Source organism: Musa acuminata, chromosome BXJ3-1 (genome assembly GCF_036884655.1).
Source record: "Musa acuminata AAA Group cultivar baxijiao chromosome BXJ3-1, Cavendish_Baxijiao_AAA, whole genome shotgun sequence".
Classification (NCBI taxonomy): domain Eukaryota; kingdom Viridiplantae; phylum Streptophyta; class Magnoliopsida; order Zingiberales; family Musaceae; genus Musa; species Musa acuminata.
This window is the reverse complement of record NC_088349.1, coordinates 3,388,822-3,406,207: the sequence shown is the minus strand read 5'-3', so window position 1 is coordinate 3,406,207 and position 17,386 is coordinate 3,388,822. Positions and strand designations below refer to the sequence as shown.

Genomic DNA, 17,386 nt, shown 5'->3' with positions numbered 1-17,386 from the left:
AGCACTAGCAATGCAAAGGCAAAAAGAAGAAGATTACTTGAAGGCATTTGCTCCACATTCCTCACTATCATTATTCTCTTGGGGAACCAAATCTCTCCCATCAACAAAAAAATCATGCAATTTTTAGGTACAAAGTGGCCCAACAACTAAATCCTTGTAGGGGCCATATCTTTTTCCTCTTCCCTAATTTTGAGCTCATTTCCACTTTGCTATCTATCATTCATTGGACTTCTCACAAACCCCTCTTGCAGCAAAGATATTTAATTGGAAGAGACCTTTGGTTAGATTTGATGCTCTAGAAGTTGTGAAAACCCTAAATGAAACAAGTGATGTTCCTTGGAATTTTAAAGCTGATGGTGTACTCATTATTTCATTTGATTATGTTAATAGGAGCCACATTGGCCCTTTTTTAATTGATGTGTGTTTTTATTTCAAGAAAAAGAGTGAACAGCTTTCAATGTGCACGTGGCAAGCAGGTATAGGAAGTGCAAGCTTTGATGAACGGCGTTAACTTGATGCGGTGACTTCGACAGGTGGCGGAAAACGGGAGGATTCTCGTCCGTATCGAAGCCCAAGGCACCGAACAGCGTGCCCCGCTGCCACGCATCATAAGATCACGAAGTTAGCGGAAAATGGACGGTCCTGATCTGATAAATTAGCAATATCCTGTTTAGAACCGAACGTCAGTAGATGGACTCCCGGCTCTCTTCCTATTTTAGGCATATGTCATTTTTTAATTACAGAAACGGTACACCACGGTTTTATCCGATAGATCCTGATCAGACGGTTATTATGGCCCGTGATAGATATGTGGCTGAGTTACCTCGTGGAAAGCGAGAGGGTGATTGAGTAATTTGAGTTTGCTCCATTCGGACAAACGGGTCGCTGAGGCCGCTCGCTTCTCAGATAAGACTTCCAATCTATAAATAGAGGAGCCCTCCCAACAAAATATATAGAGAGATGAGAGCTTGACACACAGCCCTCATCCCTCTCCAGTCTTCTTTGGTTTTTCCTCCCCTCCCCCCTCCCTCCCTCTCTCTCTCCCTCCCTCCGCTTCGCTCTTGTTGTCTTGTCGAGTTAGGGTTTACTTCGGCTTGCGATCGACGAGGAGGGGGAGGAAAAGGAGGATTCGACGATCGAGGATTCCAGAACGACTTCTGTTCCCGGAATGGCGTACCAGGGCAAGAAGCTAATCAACGATCCCAATGGTCTCCTCTGATCTATCCTATTTCCACCTTGGTCTCTTCGATTTGTGTTGATTTCCTTTTGCTTTATGGTAACTATTGTGATCGCTGTAGTTTGATCATACTTTTGGGTCTGTAGTGGCGCCATCGTTGGTTCCTTATTTGGTCTGGATGCCCTTGGCTAAATGGTCGGTGTAGGGGTTTACCCTTCTTGGATCTAAATGCTCGATCATGTTGTATGGATATTTTTCTTTAATGTTTTATGATGCTATTGCTTGATTGTTAGCACTGTTTTACTGTTTGAATCAGTGGAAATGATCATTGTCATTGACTTGCATGCGTATCTTAAGACGAAGTGATCATTGTATGCAGAATTTTTAATCCATCTTAGGTGGTTGGGCAGCATGAGTTTTCTAAATCTTGTGATTCTTGTAGTTTGACCATAGGAGGGAGTTTGTGTGGCTCTAGCTTTGGTTCTTGATTCTATTTGGATGCCTTTAGAATAGATGTTCATCGTTGAAAGAATATTTTTTTCTTTATGCAGATGCTGTTGTTTGGAAAGTTTTGTTATTAATTTTCTTTGTTGCTCCAAGTCTTCTATTGGTTTTTAGCCACTGTTTTTATTGTTTAGTTTTGTGATTTCCATGGAAATTATTGTGGCATAATGACTTCAGTGCATATAATGAGTAAAGCTGAGCATTGTATGTTCACATTGATGCAAATCTGGGGCCTGTCGCAGAGCATGCATGTTTTAAAATGCTGATTCTCATTTATTTTTTCATGACTAGACTTGAGTGCATATATTGAGTGAAGCAGATAATCGAATGCTCACTTATATGCAAATCTTGGATTGTCGTGGAGTATGCATGTGTTGAAATGCTGATGCTCATTTGATCTTTCATGACTACATCTGCAATTTTTGTAGATATTCTGTGCTTAGGGAGTTGATCTAGATTTGCACATTTTAGGGTTGACGGATGGTAGAGGGCTGCCTGCACCCAAAAGTGATGATTCACTTGTCCCCTTTTATATAGGGACCTTGTGGTGTACAATCGCTACGGTCTCTTCTTGAGTTTACATGCTCAATTATTCTGCCTGTAAAGTCCTTTTTTTTTGCTTTGGATTATTACTCTTAGTTGCTTTTTGAATTATGCAACTGCTGTAGTGTAGCTGAGCACTATATGCTGACTTAAATTCAAATCTTGAGTTGTTAGGGAGCATGCATGTGCCAGATGCTGATGATTGTTTCCATTTCTGTCACCTTATTTGTGGTTTTGTAGATATTTAGTAAGATGCACTTGTTATCTAGTGTTTAAGGCGTTGGTTTGGTTGTCCAAAGTGTGCACGTGGTGAGCCATGGAAGTGATAGTTGTGTGCTGATTGGAACACATACCTTCAGTTTAGCTGATTATTATGTGATGCCTTAACTGCAAATTTTGGGTCATAGGGGAAAATGCATGTGCCATATGCTGTTGACTGTTTCCATTATCTTGGAACTGCTTTTGTTGTTTTTAGATATTTTGTAGGATACATTTGTTCTTTAGGGCTTAAGGAATTGATATGGTTGTGCAAAGTGCAGATGTGGTAACTGAATTCATTGAAGGACTAGTTGAGACTTATCCTGGCCTACAGTACTTGGATGGCTTTCCACAGGTGATGTTTCTTATGCAAACTTGTCCTGTTGCAATGTTGTCTGTTTACTTAACATTATTGCCTTAATATGCAGATTAAGGTTGTTTTACGTGCTGATGTCTTGAGTGCTCCGTATGATAAGGTTGCCGTCATATCTGGTACATATTCTTATTATTTGAACTCTCTTTTTCCTATGTTTTGCTTAAAATATATATTTTCTGAGAACTCGATGTGTGTCGCTGTTTAATTATATTTTGCCTAAAAGCTGTCAAAAAACGTTGGTTCAAAATTATGAGGCATTTGTAATATGTAAGTCACACAGATTAGGAAGCTTTGTATAGTCAATACTGACGATGAACAAAGATACTTCTTTATTAGGAATTTTAATTAGCATTGTGTTCCCTTGAAATGCTAAACTAATGAACACGTGGCCGCTCATTGCCTGGCACTAGGTGTAACCTGCATCAACTGCTAAAAATCTTCCTAATTAAGTGCAATTTTGGGTCAAAGAAATGGAAGTAGTTTCTTTATTTAGGTGTAGCTTAGGATACTTATGGTACTCAATTACTCATAAACTATCGCTCATGTGATTCTGAGGGTTGAGGAAGATCAAATTTTAAAGACGAGTAGCATCTTGAGCAGGAAGTTCAATTTTTGAGGAACTTACTATTTGATGTATTATTTAATCTTCTATTTCTTTTTCATAATCATGTAGTTAACCATCCTAAGATCTATAAATGAATTATGCAATCTTTGAGTTATTTTCCATAATCATGAAATTTTACCATCCTAACATTTATAAATGTTCAGTCTAACATCACACAGGATTTTTTTAAAATTCACTTTGACCATATTTTTGTACAATTTATTTTGAGGCAAATAACCATGTAATGAAATTGTGGATGTTCCTGATCCATTCAGGAAGATACATAATGGAGTTATATGTTCTTGTTGTACTTGAGTACTAGAATAGTTGATAAGTCATCCAAAATAATGCTAAAAATTGATGCAAAGAACTTCCCAAATGAGCTTTTAGTTGACACCAAGGAAAAAAAAAACTATTTGGGCAAAATTTTCCTTTTAGACAGGTTTAACATGTAAAATCTAGGGCACAAATAGGTTATTGTAAGCCTTTCCTTTTACTCTATTCCAAATCATGGAATAGTTTTTTGTCCAGAATTCTGAGGGAAGATCGCTATATTCTCATTTACTTTTGGTTGTGAGATTCTCAAAAACTTTAAAGTATCTATAAACTAGATGTGATTTTTAAAACAGTTATGATACTTGGGGCATCACAAGGATTCTGAATACCAGTTGGGACTAGCATGTACCAACCGAGTTACCAATATGTATTTAATTTTTAACTTTTTTTGCTGATACTGGATGATGCATGACAGTGTATTGCTTTTAGTATTAGTACCATACAAGTATGACTGGTCACCAAAAACAGTATCGACCAGAGATGGGCATCACTTTATAAGCCATCAGATAGCAGAAATAATTTTCTTTTATGAAAATGAGTTTTCCAATATACACTTTGCCAACATTTTGTTTGGTTCATAGCTCTTTATTGATAGAGATTTTTTTGCTTAAACCTTTTCTATTTGAGGTAATATATCTGTAGAGTAGTCCCCTAAAGCCATTAAATAGGAAACACATATATCATGGAAAGTTTTTATCATGGAAAGTTTTATGTATCACAATTGGTAACTGATGTCATGCCATTATGCTTGAGCATTACTGATCCTTTATCTTTTTTGCCCCTTATCTAATTTGAGTAGTATTGGCATCCGGCATGGTTATTTAGCGTATAAATTTTAAGCTAAAGGCCTTTTTGATTGCAGGAGGTGGAAGCGGGCATGAACCTGCTCATGCTGGATTTGTTGGTCCAGGAATGTTAACAGCTGCCATCTGTGGCGATGTTTTCACCTCTCCACCTGTTGACTCTATCTTAGCTGTATGATTTCTATTATGACAATAAGTTTCTATTACAGTTTATGAAATTCAAACCAACTCAATATAACTTTATAGGGTATTAGAGCTGTAACAGGTTCCATGGGATGCCTTCTCATAGTTAAGGTACCACAACGTCTGACTTATGAATTATTGCAATTAATCATTTCATATTTTGATTCTTTGCTTTTGCTTACTGTTTGAAGAATGTTAATCAGTTGACGTAATAATGTTCTTTTGACAATTACATTCTCTTGATGTAAACAGAATTATACAGGTGATCGACTCAATTTTGGTTTAGCAGCTGAGCAAGCAAAATCAGAGGGATATAAAGTAGAGGTAAAATGCTACTGATGATATAGCAACCTTGATATAACATTAATATTGGATTTACTGGGATCTATTTGCTTTGATATCTGTAGATGGTTGTAGTTGGAGATGATTGTGCCCTTCCACCACCTCGAGGCATAGCTGGACGAAGAGGATTGGCAGGGACCATTCTTGTTCATAAGGTATTTTCTTTGGTGCCTTTTTTTGTATGATCATCCTTGAAATTACATGGTGTAAGAGTATATTTTTGGGGTACTATTATTTGATTTATCTGTTGCTTTCTGTTTAACAATGCATATATTGAGAGATCTAAAGGACTAGGATTCTTTTTTGAGTTGAGACTGGCTATATGTATTAGGATCATGATACATGGGATCAGCTGGATAAGTTGGATTGGTTAATACAGTTTGCGTTGTGGCAGGACAAAAAAGACAATCAAACAATTGAAAAGAATAGAGAGTTATAAGAAAAACTGAGAAAAATTAAGAACATGTGAAAAAAATCAATTTTGTTAAAAGATATTGTAATTGTCAACAGCAAGGTTTGACATATCAGTCCGAGCTGACGGCATGGCATGTGCCGCTCCATACTAGTGTGCCGAGTCTGCCGACACAGTATGCTTGTGTGCGCTGGTGTTCCAACGAAGAAGAAAAAGAGATTGAAGAGGAAGGTCCGGTGGAGGAACATAGGAGGAAGAAGGAGAAAGAAAGAAGGAAGAAGAAGAAAGAAAAGGTGCATCGATACTTGAGAAGCAATGACAGCGTCAAAGAGGCAGCGCAGCGGCTTCGTACGCAAGAAGAGCCCTAATTTGCCTTTAAAAAAAAATAATAATACTGAAATGGATTGGGGCCCACCACCTTTTGATTTTCTTTTATTTTTATTGAGACTGCCTAAAACGGGGTGGTCCACGTATCGGTCCATGCATGGACCGGTTTGTATTGCTCATACCATACCGTTTCAGGCGGTACAACAATCCTTGTTTAACAGTACATATTATAAGTAAAAATCTTGTACCAAAGCATTAAAAAAATATTCTACCAAAGCATTATATAAAAATTATATATTGAGGGTGTCATATTGTAGGAGTGTTTATACAGAAGTTAGTCATCAGTAGAAATGAGTTTTGAGCAAGAATATTTCCTTATAATTGGAGGACTTAAGACATGAAAATGCAAATTCTAATGAGGAAATTTCTTGTAAGTCGAGAATGTACAAATCTTGTCATAGGTAGGCATTCCTTGAGAAGGTGGGGGTTTGAGTGTAGAATTAGATGTGGTCACAATTCAGATTTTCCTTGTAGGATCATTTATTCTATTTGTAAAACTTAAATTTTTTCAATGTTCTCTACTGATTATTCATGCAACACATATTAAAACGTTGTCCAGCAATATCCTACATCTTAAGGATAATAAAAGCGTCATCCAAGGCTTATCTTTCTTTTTTGCATAGACTATGAAAAACCAAGGAATCGGCAGTCACCTATTTTAGGTCACATCCTGTCTATCTAAAACCCTTAGGAACCCATCTGTAAGCCCTTTTTTTGGTGGGAAAACCCTAAAATGGCCTTCTTTCCTCTTTGACTGTTATGAACTTTTTAAAACTTTTGAATGTTTTCTGAGGCTTACAAGTTTTTTATTTTCTTTTACTATACAATATGTAGGAGAGTTGGTGTTTGTTGTCTGGTGGCAGCAGGTGCTGGGAGGGAAGGAATAAAGGAAATATGGCAATGACGGTGCAAAGTAGGGGTGCAGGAGGGAAGCTGTGAGAGTAAACAAAATAGGTGTCTGATTGCTAATGAAACACAAAGGCATGCATGCGAGCACACACACAGAGATGATTTTATTGGAGCCAGATAAGAGGCATCATAATAAAACATCAATATTTCAAATGGGTTTTTTGATGGATGAGGTGGAATATATGCTGAAGAAAGGGGCTGGTGCAAGGGCCACAGTCTAGCTCTCTTTCTTTTAATTTCATTGGAAGGTGTTCTGTTACAGGTGGGGCTTGTTAAATCCATGAAACAAACTTTCCTCATTTCATGTTACTGCAGAACGCTATAAAACACTGAGATTACATCTTCCAAATAGGTTTAAGTATTTTCTTGTCACACATTCTCCATGTGGGTTGATTTAGGAATTTCTTCTGAATCAAGTTCTGTTATTTTTTTAATTCTTAATTTTCCTATTCTTAGGTTGCTGGGGCAGCAGCTGATGCTGGTCTATCCCTTGCTGATGTTGCTGCAGAAGCAAAACATGCATCTGAAATGGTGGGTACGATGGGAGTTGCCTTGTCAGTTTGTACACTGCCTGGTCAGGTCACATCAGATCGCCTAGGTCCAGGGTTGATGGAGCTTGGTCTTGGAATTGTAAGTGATCCTAATTCCTAAGCATAGTAGCACTCATTGTCAAGAAATTGATCGAGTACCAGAATTTCAATATTGTGAGTTTGTCCTTTCAACCTAAAATATTCTTAAATATTGACCCTCTATAGATGTCACCTGATACACTATCCCAAGTTAAGTAGGAAATCTTACTTTGTAGGTGCAGACATTCTCTTTGACAGAATAACATGACTGTTCTTTGGGCTGTGTTTTCAGCATGGAGAACCTGGTGCTGCTGTTGTCGATCTCCAACCTGTTGATGTAGTGGTATCTCATGTTCTCAAGCAGATATTGTCACCGGTAAAATTCACTATCACGATTATCATCTCTCCTTTCATTCTGTTAATCTGTTTCTTGTGGCTGATTATATTTTCACCCTGTCCCTTTTTCAAAGGCTTTTTTTATCAGTTTGGAAAAGAAGTTGTGATCTAGTACTTAAATTCAATTACTTTTTTTTAATCACCAGGATGGCATTAGTTGAAAGTTTATGAATATTCTTCTGTGATCTTTGAAAATAAATTCCATCAAAAATTAAATGAATTTCTTTTATCTACTGCAAATCTAATTATGATAGTGTCTTTTTCTGTATCATAGAAGTTGGAAAGTTTAGTTCACCTTTATACCATAGTACTGTGAGATTTGAACTGTTGAAAATTAGAGTTCACTAGGGTCTTTGTGATGTCAGATACAGAAGAATAAGATATAAGAAATATATTTTGTTGTATTAATTTTGAACTAACAATTCTGTCTCCTAGTTTCATGTTTGGTGTATTCCTGTATCCTGTGATCTTATTGTGTTTGACCACTATTGGAGTTTGTTAGTTGAAGGCTTGTAGCTACAAAATAAATGGAATTTTCCTCATGATTTTGACTGTGACACATTTCAATACTGAATCTTAGTATGCCCTGGCTGTCAACGTAATTTCCTTGGACTTGAAGCCTGGCTGCATCATCAATGCCTAATTTTATGATTGACAATATAGGAACAAGCAATTTAGGAATGACTATCTTGTGGGGCTGTAGAGGTTATTTCAAATTTTCAATCATATAAAAAAGAGGAATTTATTGAGTATTGAGGTATAAAATAATTCAGTATCAAATACCATATGCAAGTTGGCTGATTTCTTCTTATTAAGTTATAAGTCTTCATATAGCTTTGAATACTGTGCCATAATAACCTCTCCAACTGAACCAGATTGGTATACCAATTTACCAACTTTACTGATGTATCAACATTTTCCAAAATGTCTTTTCTATTGGTGTATCAAAGTGTACTGTTCCATTAGAGTTTGTGTATTGGCACCATAGAAGTTCTTGTGTGGGTATCATAACACTATCACCAATATTTGAAAACTGTTTTTCTTTACATGAATAGTTCAGTTATAGGTCTTCGCATAGTTTTGAATACTGTGCATAATGACCTTTCCAACTGAACCAGATTGGTGTACCAATATAACAACTTTACTGATATATCAACATTGTCCAAAGTGTTTCTTATTGGTGTATCAAAGTGTACCTTACTGTCACAGTCTGTGTAGTGCCACCATAAAAGTTCTTGTATGTTGGTTGTGACATGAATAGTCCTTCATATCTGGTCTATTATTATAATTTTGTAGTGTTATGCTTGTTTGTAATTCATATACATACGAACTGTGGTGAAAAATGTCATGTTCGTGTTTCTTGATATTAAAAACTCATACCTTTTAGAGATTTGTAACTATTTTAATTACTTGCAGGAAACAAAATATGTTCCAATAACCAGGGGTAGCAGAGTGGTTCTTATGATTAACGGGTAAAAGTTCTAGTATTCTCGTTTTTGCAGATCTTGTCAGAGTATAATTATGTATGCAGCTGTGAAGGTTCAGTAGTCTGACATGCATATTTGACCAATATGAAGTTTTGCATAATTTAAGCAGTTCTAATACCAAATCTGATGTAAGACAAATACACAGAGAGTAGAGAAAGTAAAATTTTTCTAGGATTCAATATTTGTATTATGGAAAAATAGAAGATTTTATATAAGATAAAACAAAAATAAAAACTAGTAGACTTTACTCACTGGATCTGATACTAACTTCCAGAATGAAGGTCTCATTTACATCTGCATGGAGAATAGAAGAATTCAGATAAGATGAAAGTAAACAAAATAAAAACCAGTAGATGCACTCTCTAGCTCAAGCATTAATTCCCAAAATGAAGGTCTCACGCACATCCGCATGTGCCATGTGGAATCACACGTATTGTTGGAAAAAAAAAAAATCATTCACTCATTCATCAATTGATTGTTATTTCAGTCGTTTTACCTCATTTTATTGACATCCAAGTACAAGGAAAAAGGAGAACTTACAAAAAAAAGAAATAATATAATAAAGAAAATTACATTTTATAAATTAAAATAAACTAATCATTTCATCTTTCCTTCTTCGGGGAAGATATATTTCTAAATTTATTTTGACAAATGATTCTTTTTTAATAATAAATCTGATTGATAAATTCTACCTTTGTGGATTGATGAAACTTTCTTGTGGAGACCTGATTGTTCTTTTATTCTATATTTTTATCGGTTATCTTTTTTTTCCTTTTGTGTAATCCAGGAAAATAAAGTAGAATTTTGGAAATGTCTTCTAACTAATGACATTTGCAAAGGAAATCCTAAACTGATCAATTTTATTCAAACATAAACTATATTAAAATAATTTTGCATCATTTGCATCCACTGCTTGAGAACTCGTCCCAATTTTAGATTAGTGAAATTTAGATTGGCTTTAATAATAGAATGTCTTGATTAAAATAGAACTTTAATACCAAATCTGATTTAACAAATAGCTTTGAGACCAAATCTGATACAGGACAAATGCATGGGAGCAAATAAACATATTTCTTTTAAAGTTTCCATAGTTGTATATTGGAGAACAAAAGATGTTAGATAAGATATAAGCCAAAATAAAAAGACTACCAGACTCATTTTGGTTCAGGATTAATTCTCACGCCTATGCATATCTCAAAAATCACACCTTCACATGTCTTTCTCGCATGTGAATTATTAAATCGTATCATCTAAAAGTAATATCACCTCACACCACTCATATATAGTGTAGAAAAGTATTATTGTTCATTCATTCGTTCATATTTTGATTGCTCTCACATTACAATTGTTTTCCCCTTCTATGGACCTTGAAGTACAAGAAGAAAAAGAAAAACCTACAAGAAATAATGGAGAATGCAATAAAGGAAATTGCATCCATAATGCAAAAATATTGTCACTCACTTTATTTTTCCTTACTTGAGGAAGTTGAATTCCCAATTTGTTTTGGAAAATAATCTTTCTTTTTGATAATATATGTGACTAATAAGCTTCTATTATTGTAGAATGATTAAACTTTCTTGTAGAGACGGAACCTCGATCAAGATTAGTTTTTTATTTCTCCATCTTTTTTCCTAATTGGGTTTCTTTTTCTTCTGGAGAAATTTAGGAAACTAAGAAACATATGAGATGTTGCCATATGTCAAGTTTTGATGTTTGCAAAAGAGTCATAAACTAATAAAATTTATTCAAACAAAAAATTAAGGTTCGTTGTATCATGGCATACCGCTCGATATGGGTAGTATGTATTGATCTAACAAGGGACCGGTACAGGCAGTATATTGGTATCCCCCAATGTGTCATGTGTCGGTATGCTCGGTACAGCTTGGTACAAACCATGCTAACAGCTGATCAGTACATTGGTACGGACCGGTAAGGTGAATGATGCAAAAAATATTAAAATACTTCTACATCACAATACAATTACAGTGCACATCCATAAAGAGTAGGATAGAGGAATTTGTGAAAATTGTGATTTGGAAAATCTTCCAAGAGCATTGCTTAGGAACTGCAAACCATGAGTAAGGGTAGGAAGAGGCAAATGCCATTATAGGAACTTTATGTCTAGTTAAGATAATGAAAGATTTGGATCCCTATACACATGTAATGAAGGATTTGTCTCATTATACACAAAAGTAAAAAGTTTGGGAAGGGTTGGCAGAGGCAAGTGCTAATTGGGTTTTCACCTAGTGGATTTTTGCCGTATATTTCTTAAAGTGGTTTGGTTTTGTAATTTTCTAGGTGGAACTGTTTCCTTTATTTTAAAAGAGAAAAAAAAAGGGGGGCTATCCTGTGATGGTAATTCATGAAAATAGCAAGCAAAGTATGTTTGAGAAACTATTAAAAATTACTATTGCATATAAAGAGCTAGTTACTAATAAGCAAGGTATGCAATACGGTATCGTACCGGTGTTTCGAGATTGGCTTGGTACGGTATCGGTGTATCGAGTGGTACACTAGGGCGTACCAAGCAGTACACCCTGGTGTACCGAACAATTTTATATATTTTCTTTCATATCGTAGCACTGTAGTACTGTTACAGTATATTACTGTACCAATACGGTATCACTGTAGCAGTACCAGGCGGTCCACGTACCGGTATGCCGTCGGACCGGTATGTACCGCCCATACCGGGTGGTACCATTCGGTACTGCATACCATATTAATAAGGCAGTGGTATTTTATTATCAGATTGCATCCATCCTTATTCCACTATTGTTAATTCATGACTTTTCTGTTATATAAATAAGCATTAAGATCACCGAACTTTGAGAACAAAATTATCTTTAAATATTTTCAACTAAAAGATAAACCATCTAGCTGCACTGTTTAACTAATTTTTCATATTTTTTTTACAATTGTCGAAAAAACTCTTTTTCTGTTTGTCAGATGAGGTTCCGAACCTCAACCTAAGGTAGGTGACTTAGGTGCATCATCACCAATTAGTGTTTTAGTTATGTAGTAAAAAAGTTTAGCGCTGGTAAACTAATACAGATCCTTCTAATTTTGGAATTTTGCGGAAAATTTGCAATAATTTATTTTTTCTAGTTTGGTATAAAAATTAACCCCTTTATACTCATGCTGGAAGGATACAAAAAAATTAATTTGTAACTTTCTGTAGTAGTCTTGAATATGTTAGTCATGTTTTGTGACAACGATTAAAGAAAGTACATTTGAATTTGTTATTTTAGTCATTATTGTTGCACAGTGTTAGGAAAATGATAGATACAGTGCTAAGGTTAAACCAATCTGTATAATCACAGACTTGGTGCCATCCCCATGATGGAGCTGATGATTGCAGCCGGAAAGGCAGTTCCACAACTACAAGTAGAACATGGACTTGCTGTTGATCGTGTTTATACTGGATCCTTTATGACTTCACTTGATATGGCAGGTTAGCTTATTTAAGTGGTTACCATGTTCACCTTGTTTTAGTACTAATTAATAAGATTGCTTCCTACAGGATTTTCCATTTCCATAATGAAGGCAGATCCAGCAATACTGCAACGTCTAGATGCTACAACTTCAGCTCCTTCCTGGCCTGTTGGTGTTGAAGGTAGTAAGTGTTTGTATTACAGGATCATTCCCATCACTTTGCTCACATCCTAGGAATAAGCAAATTGATTTAGTTTTTTATCAAATCTGTTAGCTAAATGGTTCCCATAATTTTAGCAAACTTTCATTTAGAATATGCTATGTGCATGTCCCTCAAGTGTGTGCCATGACCAAGACTATTGCATCCTGGGGTTCCAATTTTATTGCAAATGAGGAGGCTATATAATTATGTAGACTAATTTTGCAACCTGATGGTTATTATATAAGACTAAAGACTGATGAGCAGATTGTGTAATGACTTAAACTTAGTACACATTTGTTAGGTTTTTATTATGACGTTTCCAGGAAAATCTTCTAATCATTGACTAGCCAACCATAAAAATACATTTGAGCACATACTTTTTCCGGTACATGGTGATTGGGTGACTAAGTAGTGAATATACACTAGGTGAGTCCATGCCTTTGATGCTATAAACTTTATACATATAAGGTCAAAGAGGCATACAATTTCAAGTTTCCTGTTCTTGAAATGTTTTATAAAATCGAGTAAACTCTTATTGTTAACACAAATGGAGGAACTGAAAGAATTGCACCTACCATGTCACATGGGTGCATAAATAACCTTGTAGTCATTCCTTTTTATTTTTTTACAGCAGGAAACATTTTCTTCACTTTATTTCTGCATATTTCATAGTGATCTAACAAAGTAATGAATGCTGGTTGTAATCCAAGAAAATTTCTTGGTTAACATATTTTTTCTTGTTTGTTTTTTTTGTGTTTGTTTGTTTTTGTTGGTGTGAGGTTGTTTTTAACGGTACCTTGCTCTGGTGCCACTAAAATAAGGGCTTGCTAATTACTTCTTGCATATTTTATTTCCAAACTTTTGCACTAAGTAGGTGTTTTAAACCTGTAGGAGATCGCCCACCTACTAAAATCCCTATTCCAGTGCCAGCATCTTGTTCAAGAAAGACTAATGAGGTAGAACTCTATTCTAGTTTATCTTTTCACATCTCTGTAAAAGATGTGCTGTAAAAAATGTTATTATAAGTTTCATTTCTGTTTCCAGTGATGTTTTAGTCAATTTTGAAATGTACTAATTTTTTCTACTCTCTAATTTGCTGCTAATTTAATTAATAGTTGAATCCCAGTGACATTAAATGCAGCTAAGAATTTAATGGTAGATCCTGGGGGTGTATATTGATCTTGGAGGAGGGAAGTGAGCAATTTTGGAGGAGGGAAATGGAGTATTAACATCAGCCAGTGCTACTAGAATATGTATTATATGCTGGACCAAGTACTTTCTTTGCTGGATGTTTATTGCTTGAGGTCGGCCCTCAGTGGCTGTGCCATTGAGCAAACCACAGAATTGCACCATTCAAGAGACCAACCATCACCTCTTGTTCAGCAGTACTAAAATCATTGTAGTGGACCAAATATAACACATAGGAAACCTTCTTTTTCACTTGATATAGTCACACAACATAAGTGATCCAAAGAAATATGTATTCTTAAATAGGTTGAAGAAATTGGAAAATCAGCTATTTGCATCTGGTCATACTTGTTATAGAAGTAGGAAATAATGCATAGAAGAGGCTTTTTCAATGTTCCTGCTGATATTTATTCCTTGGTCAACTACACTTTTTTCTAGCGGACATTTAATGAACCACAAGAATTAAATGAGCAAGGCTGCATGATGGAGGTTGCTATTGAGGCAGCTGCAAATGAGATTATTAATCTAAGGGAAAAATTAAACGAGTGGGACAGTAAAGTCGGTGATGGTGACTGTGGAAGCACTGTGAGTTCACTTACACCATATTCCTTATTTTCATATTAATGAAAATGCAATTCATTGTTTTAAGATTTCTACTTGCTGGCTCTGTTCAGATGCATAGAGGTGCAACAGCTGTTCTTGAAGACATGAAGAGATGGTATGGGCACTTTTTACTTTTTAGTTAGTTATTCATTTCATGCTAGTTGTCGACCTTTCTATACGACATCTATGAATCTTTTAGGGAGATCTGGCAAGCACCAAAGGCTGATCACATTAACTGCAAATGACTATGTGGTGTCACTTGCTGTATATACTAACTGCAAATGACCATGTGGTGTCACTTGCTGTATATACTCTTGTTTGTCAACATTTTGCTCGAATTACTTATGATTATTGATCAACTTATGCTTGAATTACTTATGCTACATCATAAATTATAGGTCAATCTCAGGGTTCTATGTATCATTTTTGGAGGAATAAATCAAGTCCAAGATCTTTACACTTGATCTGCTGGGTAATCATTTAATTGATTAAACCAATTAGTAAAAAAAATACAAGTTTATTATACACTGTAACTGATCTGCTAAATGTTTGGCTTTTAAATATCGTGGCTTACCAATTATTAAGCCCCTATACTTAGCTTCTGGATGTCCAAGCCACAGTAGTGACCTGGTCATGTCAAGTAAAAACTTCTTTGCTGTAAGTTCAAAACTGGGTACATTGGTCCTACCAAATCCCACATTGGCAGGAATCTCATACAACAGGCTGTCCTTTTACTTGACATTGGGTCCAGCGGTTTAGCCTTTTGTCTAAGGCATGGACTCCCGACTTTTCGAACTGTTTGAGTTTTGTAGGCACACTGTGAATAAGCAGGTAAGGTAATGTTTGGTTAATTGTTATCGGAAACTTACATTTGCATGTTGTGTTAACCTGAGCTGCAAAAGTTTTTGGAATTATTTGTGATGATTGATTCTCGACGGGCAACTTCATAGTTCATATGATGTAAATGTCCTAGAAGAGTGACTTGTTCCAGTCGTCCTTTCTGGATTCCCTCATTTGCTTCCTAATTATAGTTTTTCTGCTTCACAGTTATCCTCTAAATGATGCTGCAGAAACAGTAAATGAGATCGGAGCCTCATTGAGAAGGGTTATGGGTGGAACTAGTGGGATCTTGTACTGTATCATCACTCTGATTATTCTTTCTATAGCCTTCTTGATGTTTTGTTTTACATCTCCTGTTTTTCGTTCCATCTGCTAGTGTGTGCATCAGTTTTTGAAAAATGTATTTGCTGTATGCTAAACAGGTATGATATATTCTGCAAGGCTGCATATGCAAGCTTGAAAGGCAACCAAGTTATCACACCAAGCCAATGTAAGAAATTTTATCTTGTCGTTTATTGTGGATCACAGAACATTTTTCTCAGATAATAATGGTCATGCGAAATACATTGATCCAGGGGCAACTGCTCTAGAAGCTTCTGTTGCAGCTGTCAGTAAATATGGTGGTGCACTTGCTGGGTATCGGACTATGTTGGATGCGCTTATTCCAGCATCTAAAGTTCTAAGAGAGGCAAGCAAAGGCATACTTTTGAGATCTATGTTCCTGTACGTATATACATTAGTTCATCTTAATTATTTGCACTGAGCAGATTTTGGATACTGGCGATGATGCTTTAAAAGCTTTTCTACTGTCCTCTGAAGCAGCACTAACTGGGGCAGAATCTACCAAAAATATGCATGCTCAGGTGAAACCTTTTCCATCATACCATTCAAGAGCTTATATGGTCTGTAAACCAGCAGTTGTGAATGTTATAAACTATAAGGCATCTACAATTTAGGTGTAATGACCAACTAATGTTGTATGTGCAGGCATTTTTTTGATGCTTTATGTAAAAAAAATATTATGATCTGACCTTTCATGCATTTCAGTTTTGATTCAAAAGCTAAAAGCTAGTACTTCTCTGACACTGAACATATGCTTGCATTAGTGTTGAAAGCAACTTAATAAAGCAGTTCACTGTAGTTGAAACTTTACCTGCCTTGATTTAGCTTCCACATGTAGGCCATGAGCTTCTTGTAACGTGTGTATGCTTCTTTATGTATTCATATGTGTGCTGCTGACCTACATGACGAGATGTCCAAACATGCAGGCTGGCCGATCTACTTACATTGCTGCTGACCTACTGTCTTCGGTTCCTGACCCTGGAGCAATGGCTGCAGCAGCATGGTATCGAGCTGCTGCTCTTGCTGTCGAGAATAAGCTACGACCTTCCGAGACCGAACAACTATAAAGTTGAACATATGAATGATAATATCATACCTAACAGCGGGAATTATTCACATTTTGTTCCCTTAGCTCATTTGTTTTCCGCTTGTGCATGCATGAGCTGAGAAAGCTGAGTCCTGTCTTATTCATCCCTTGGTCACAACAATGCACTAAGTCCTGTCTTATTCATCTCTTGGTCACAACAATGCACTGTAAAAATCCTAACAATAAAGATTTGATGCTTAAGGGAATTTTTTAGGGCCTTTATTTTTCTTTCTTTTTTTTTTTCTGCATTAACAGTTGCCTTTTCATTCTAAATTGCTGTGTTCTTTTATTTGTTATTTCTTCTTTTCGTGTTAAAGTTCTTGTTGATTTACACGTTTAGCTTGCGGATCAGCATAAATATTGTATTCGGAGTTGGTTTAAATAATTGCAAGGTAGATCAAACAGT

The 17,386-nt window shown here is 35.9% G+C and overlaps 1 protein-coding gene across 1 annotated transcript; it reads left to right on the top strand.

Moving 5' to 3' along the window:
- The first annotated feature begins 971 nt into the window (after positions 1 to 971).
- LOC135629491 (putative 3,4-dihydroxy-2-butanone kinase) lies at positions 972 to 17,202 on the top strand. The gene is made up of 20 exons (XM_065136928.1): positions 972 to 1,208; positions 2,764 to 2,837; positions 2,911 to 2,974; positions 4,661 to 4,773; positions 4,848 to 4,895; positions 5,037 to 5,108; positions 5,192 to 5,281; positions 7,291 to 7,464; positions 7,696 to 7,779; positions 9,216 to 9,271; positions 12,607 to 12,737; positions 12,807 to 12,899; positions 13,812 to 13,876; positions 14,547 to 14,693; positions 14,783 to 14,826; positions 15,759 to 15,842; positions 15,974 to 16,041; positions 16,127 to 16,239; positions 16,319 to 16,414; positions 16,820 to 17,202. Exons 1-20 carry the CDS (start codon positions 1,169 to 1,171, stop codon positions 16,958 to 16,960), a joined length of 1,797 nt encoding a protein of 598 aa, XP_064993000.1. The 5' UTR covers positions 972 to 1,168; the 3' UTR covers positions 16,961 to 17,202.
- Positions 17,203 to 17,386: the final 184 nt, after the last annotated feature.

Bases quoted from the DNA above. Each gene is read 5' to 3' on its own strand.
- LOC135629491 (XM_065136928.1), top strand. From the start codon at position 1,169: ATGGCGTACCAGGGCAAGAAGCTAATCAACGATCCCAATG. The intron at 4,896-5,036 runs GTACCACAACGT...TGATGTAAACAG, and splicing joins GATGCCTTCTCATAGTTAAG to AATTATACAGGTGATCGACT. The intron at 7,780-9,215 runs GTAAAATTCACT...AATTACTTGCAG, and splicing joins TCAAGCAGATATTGTCACCG to GAAACAAAATATGTTCCAAT.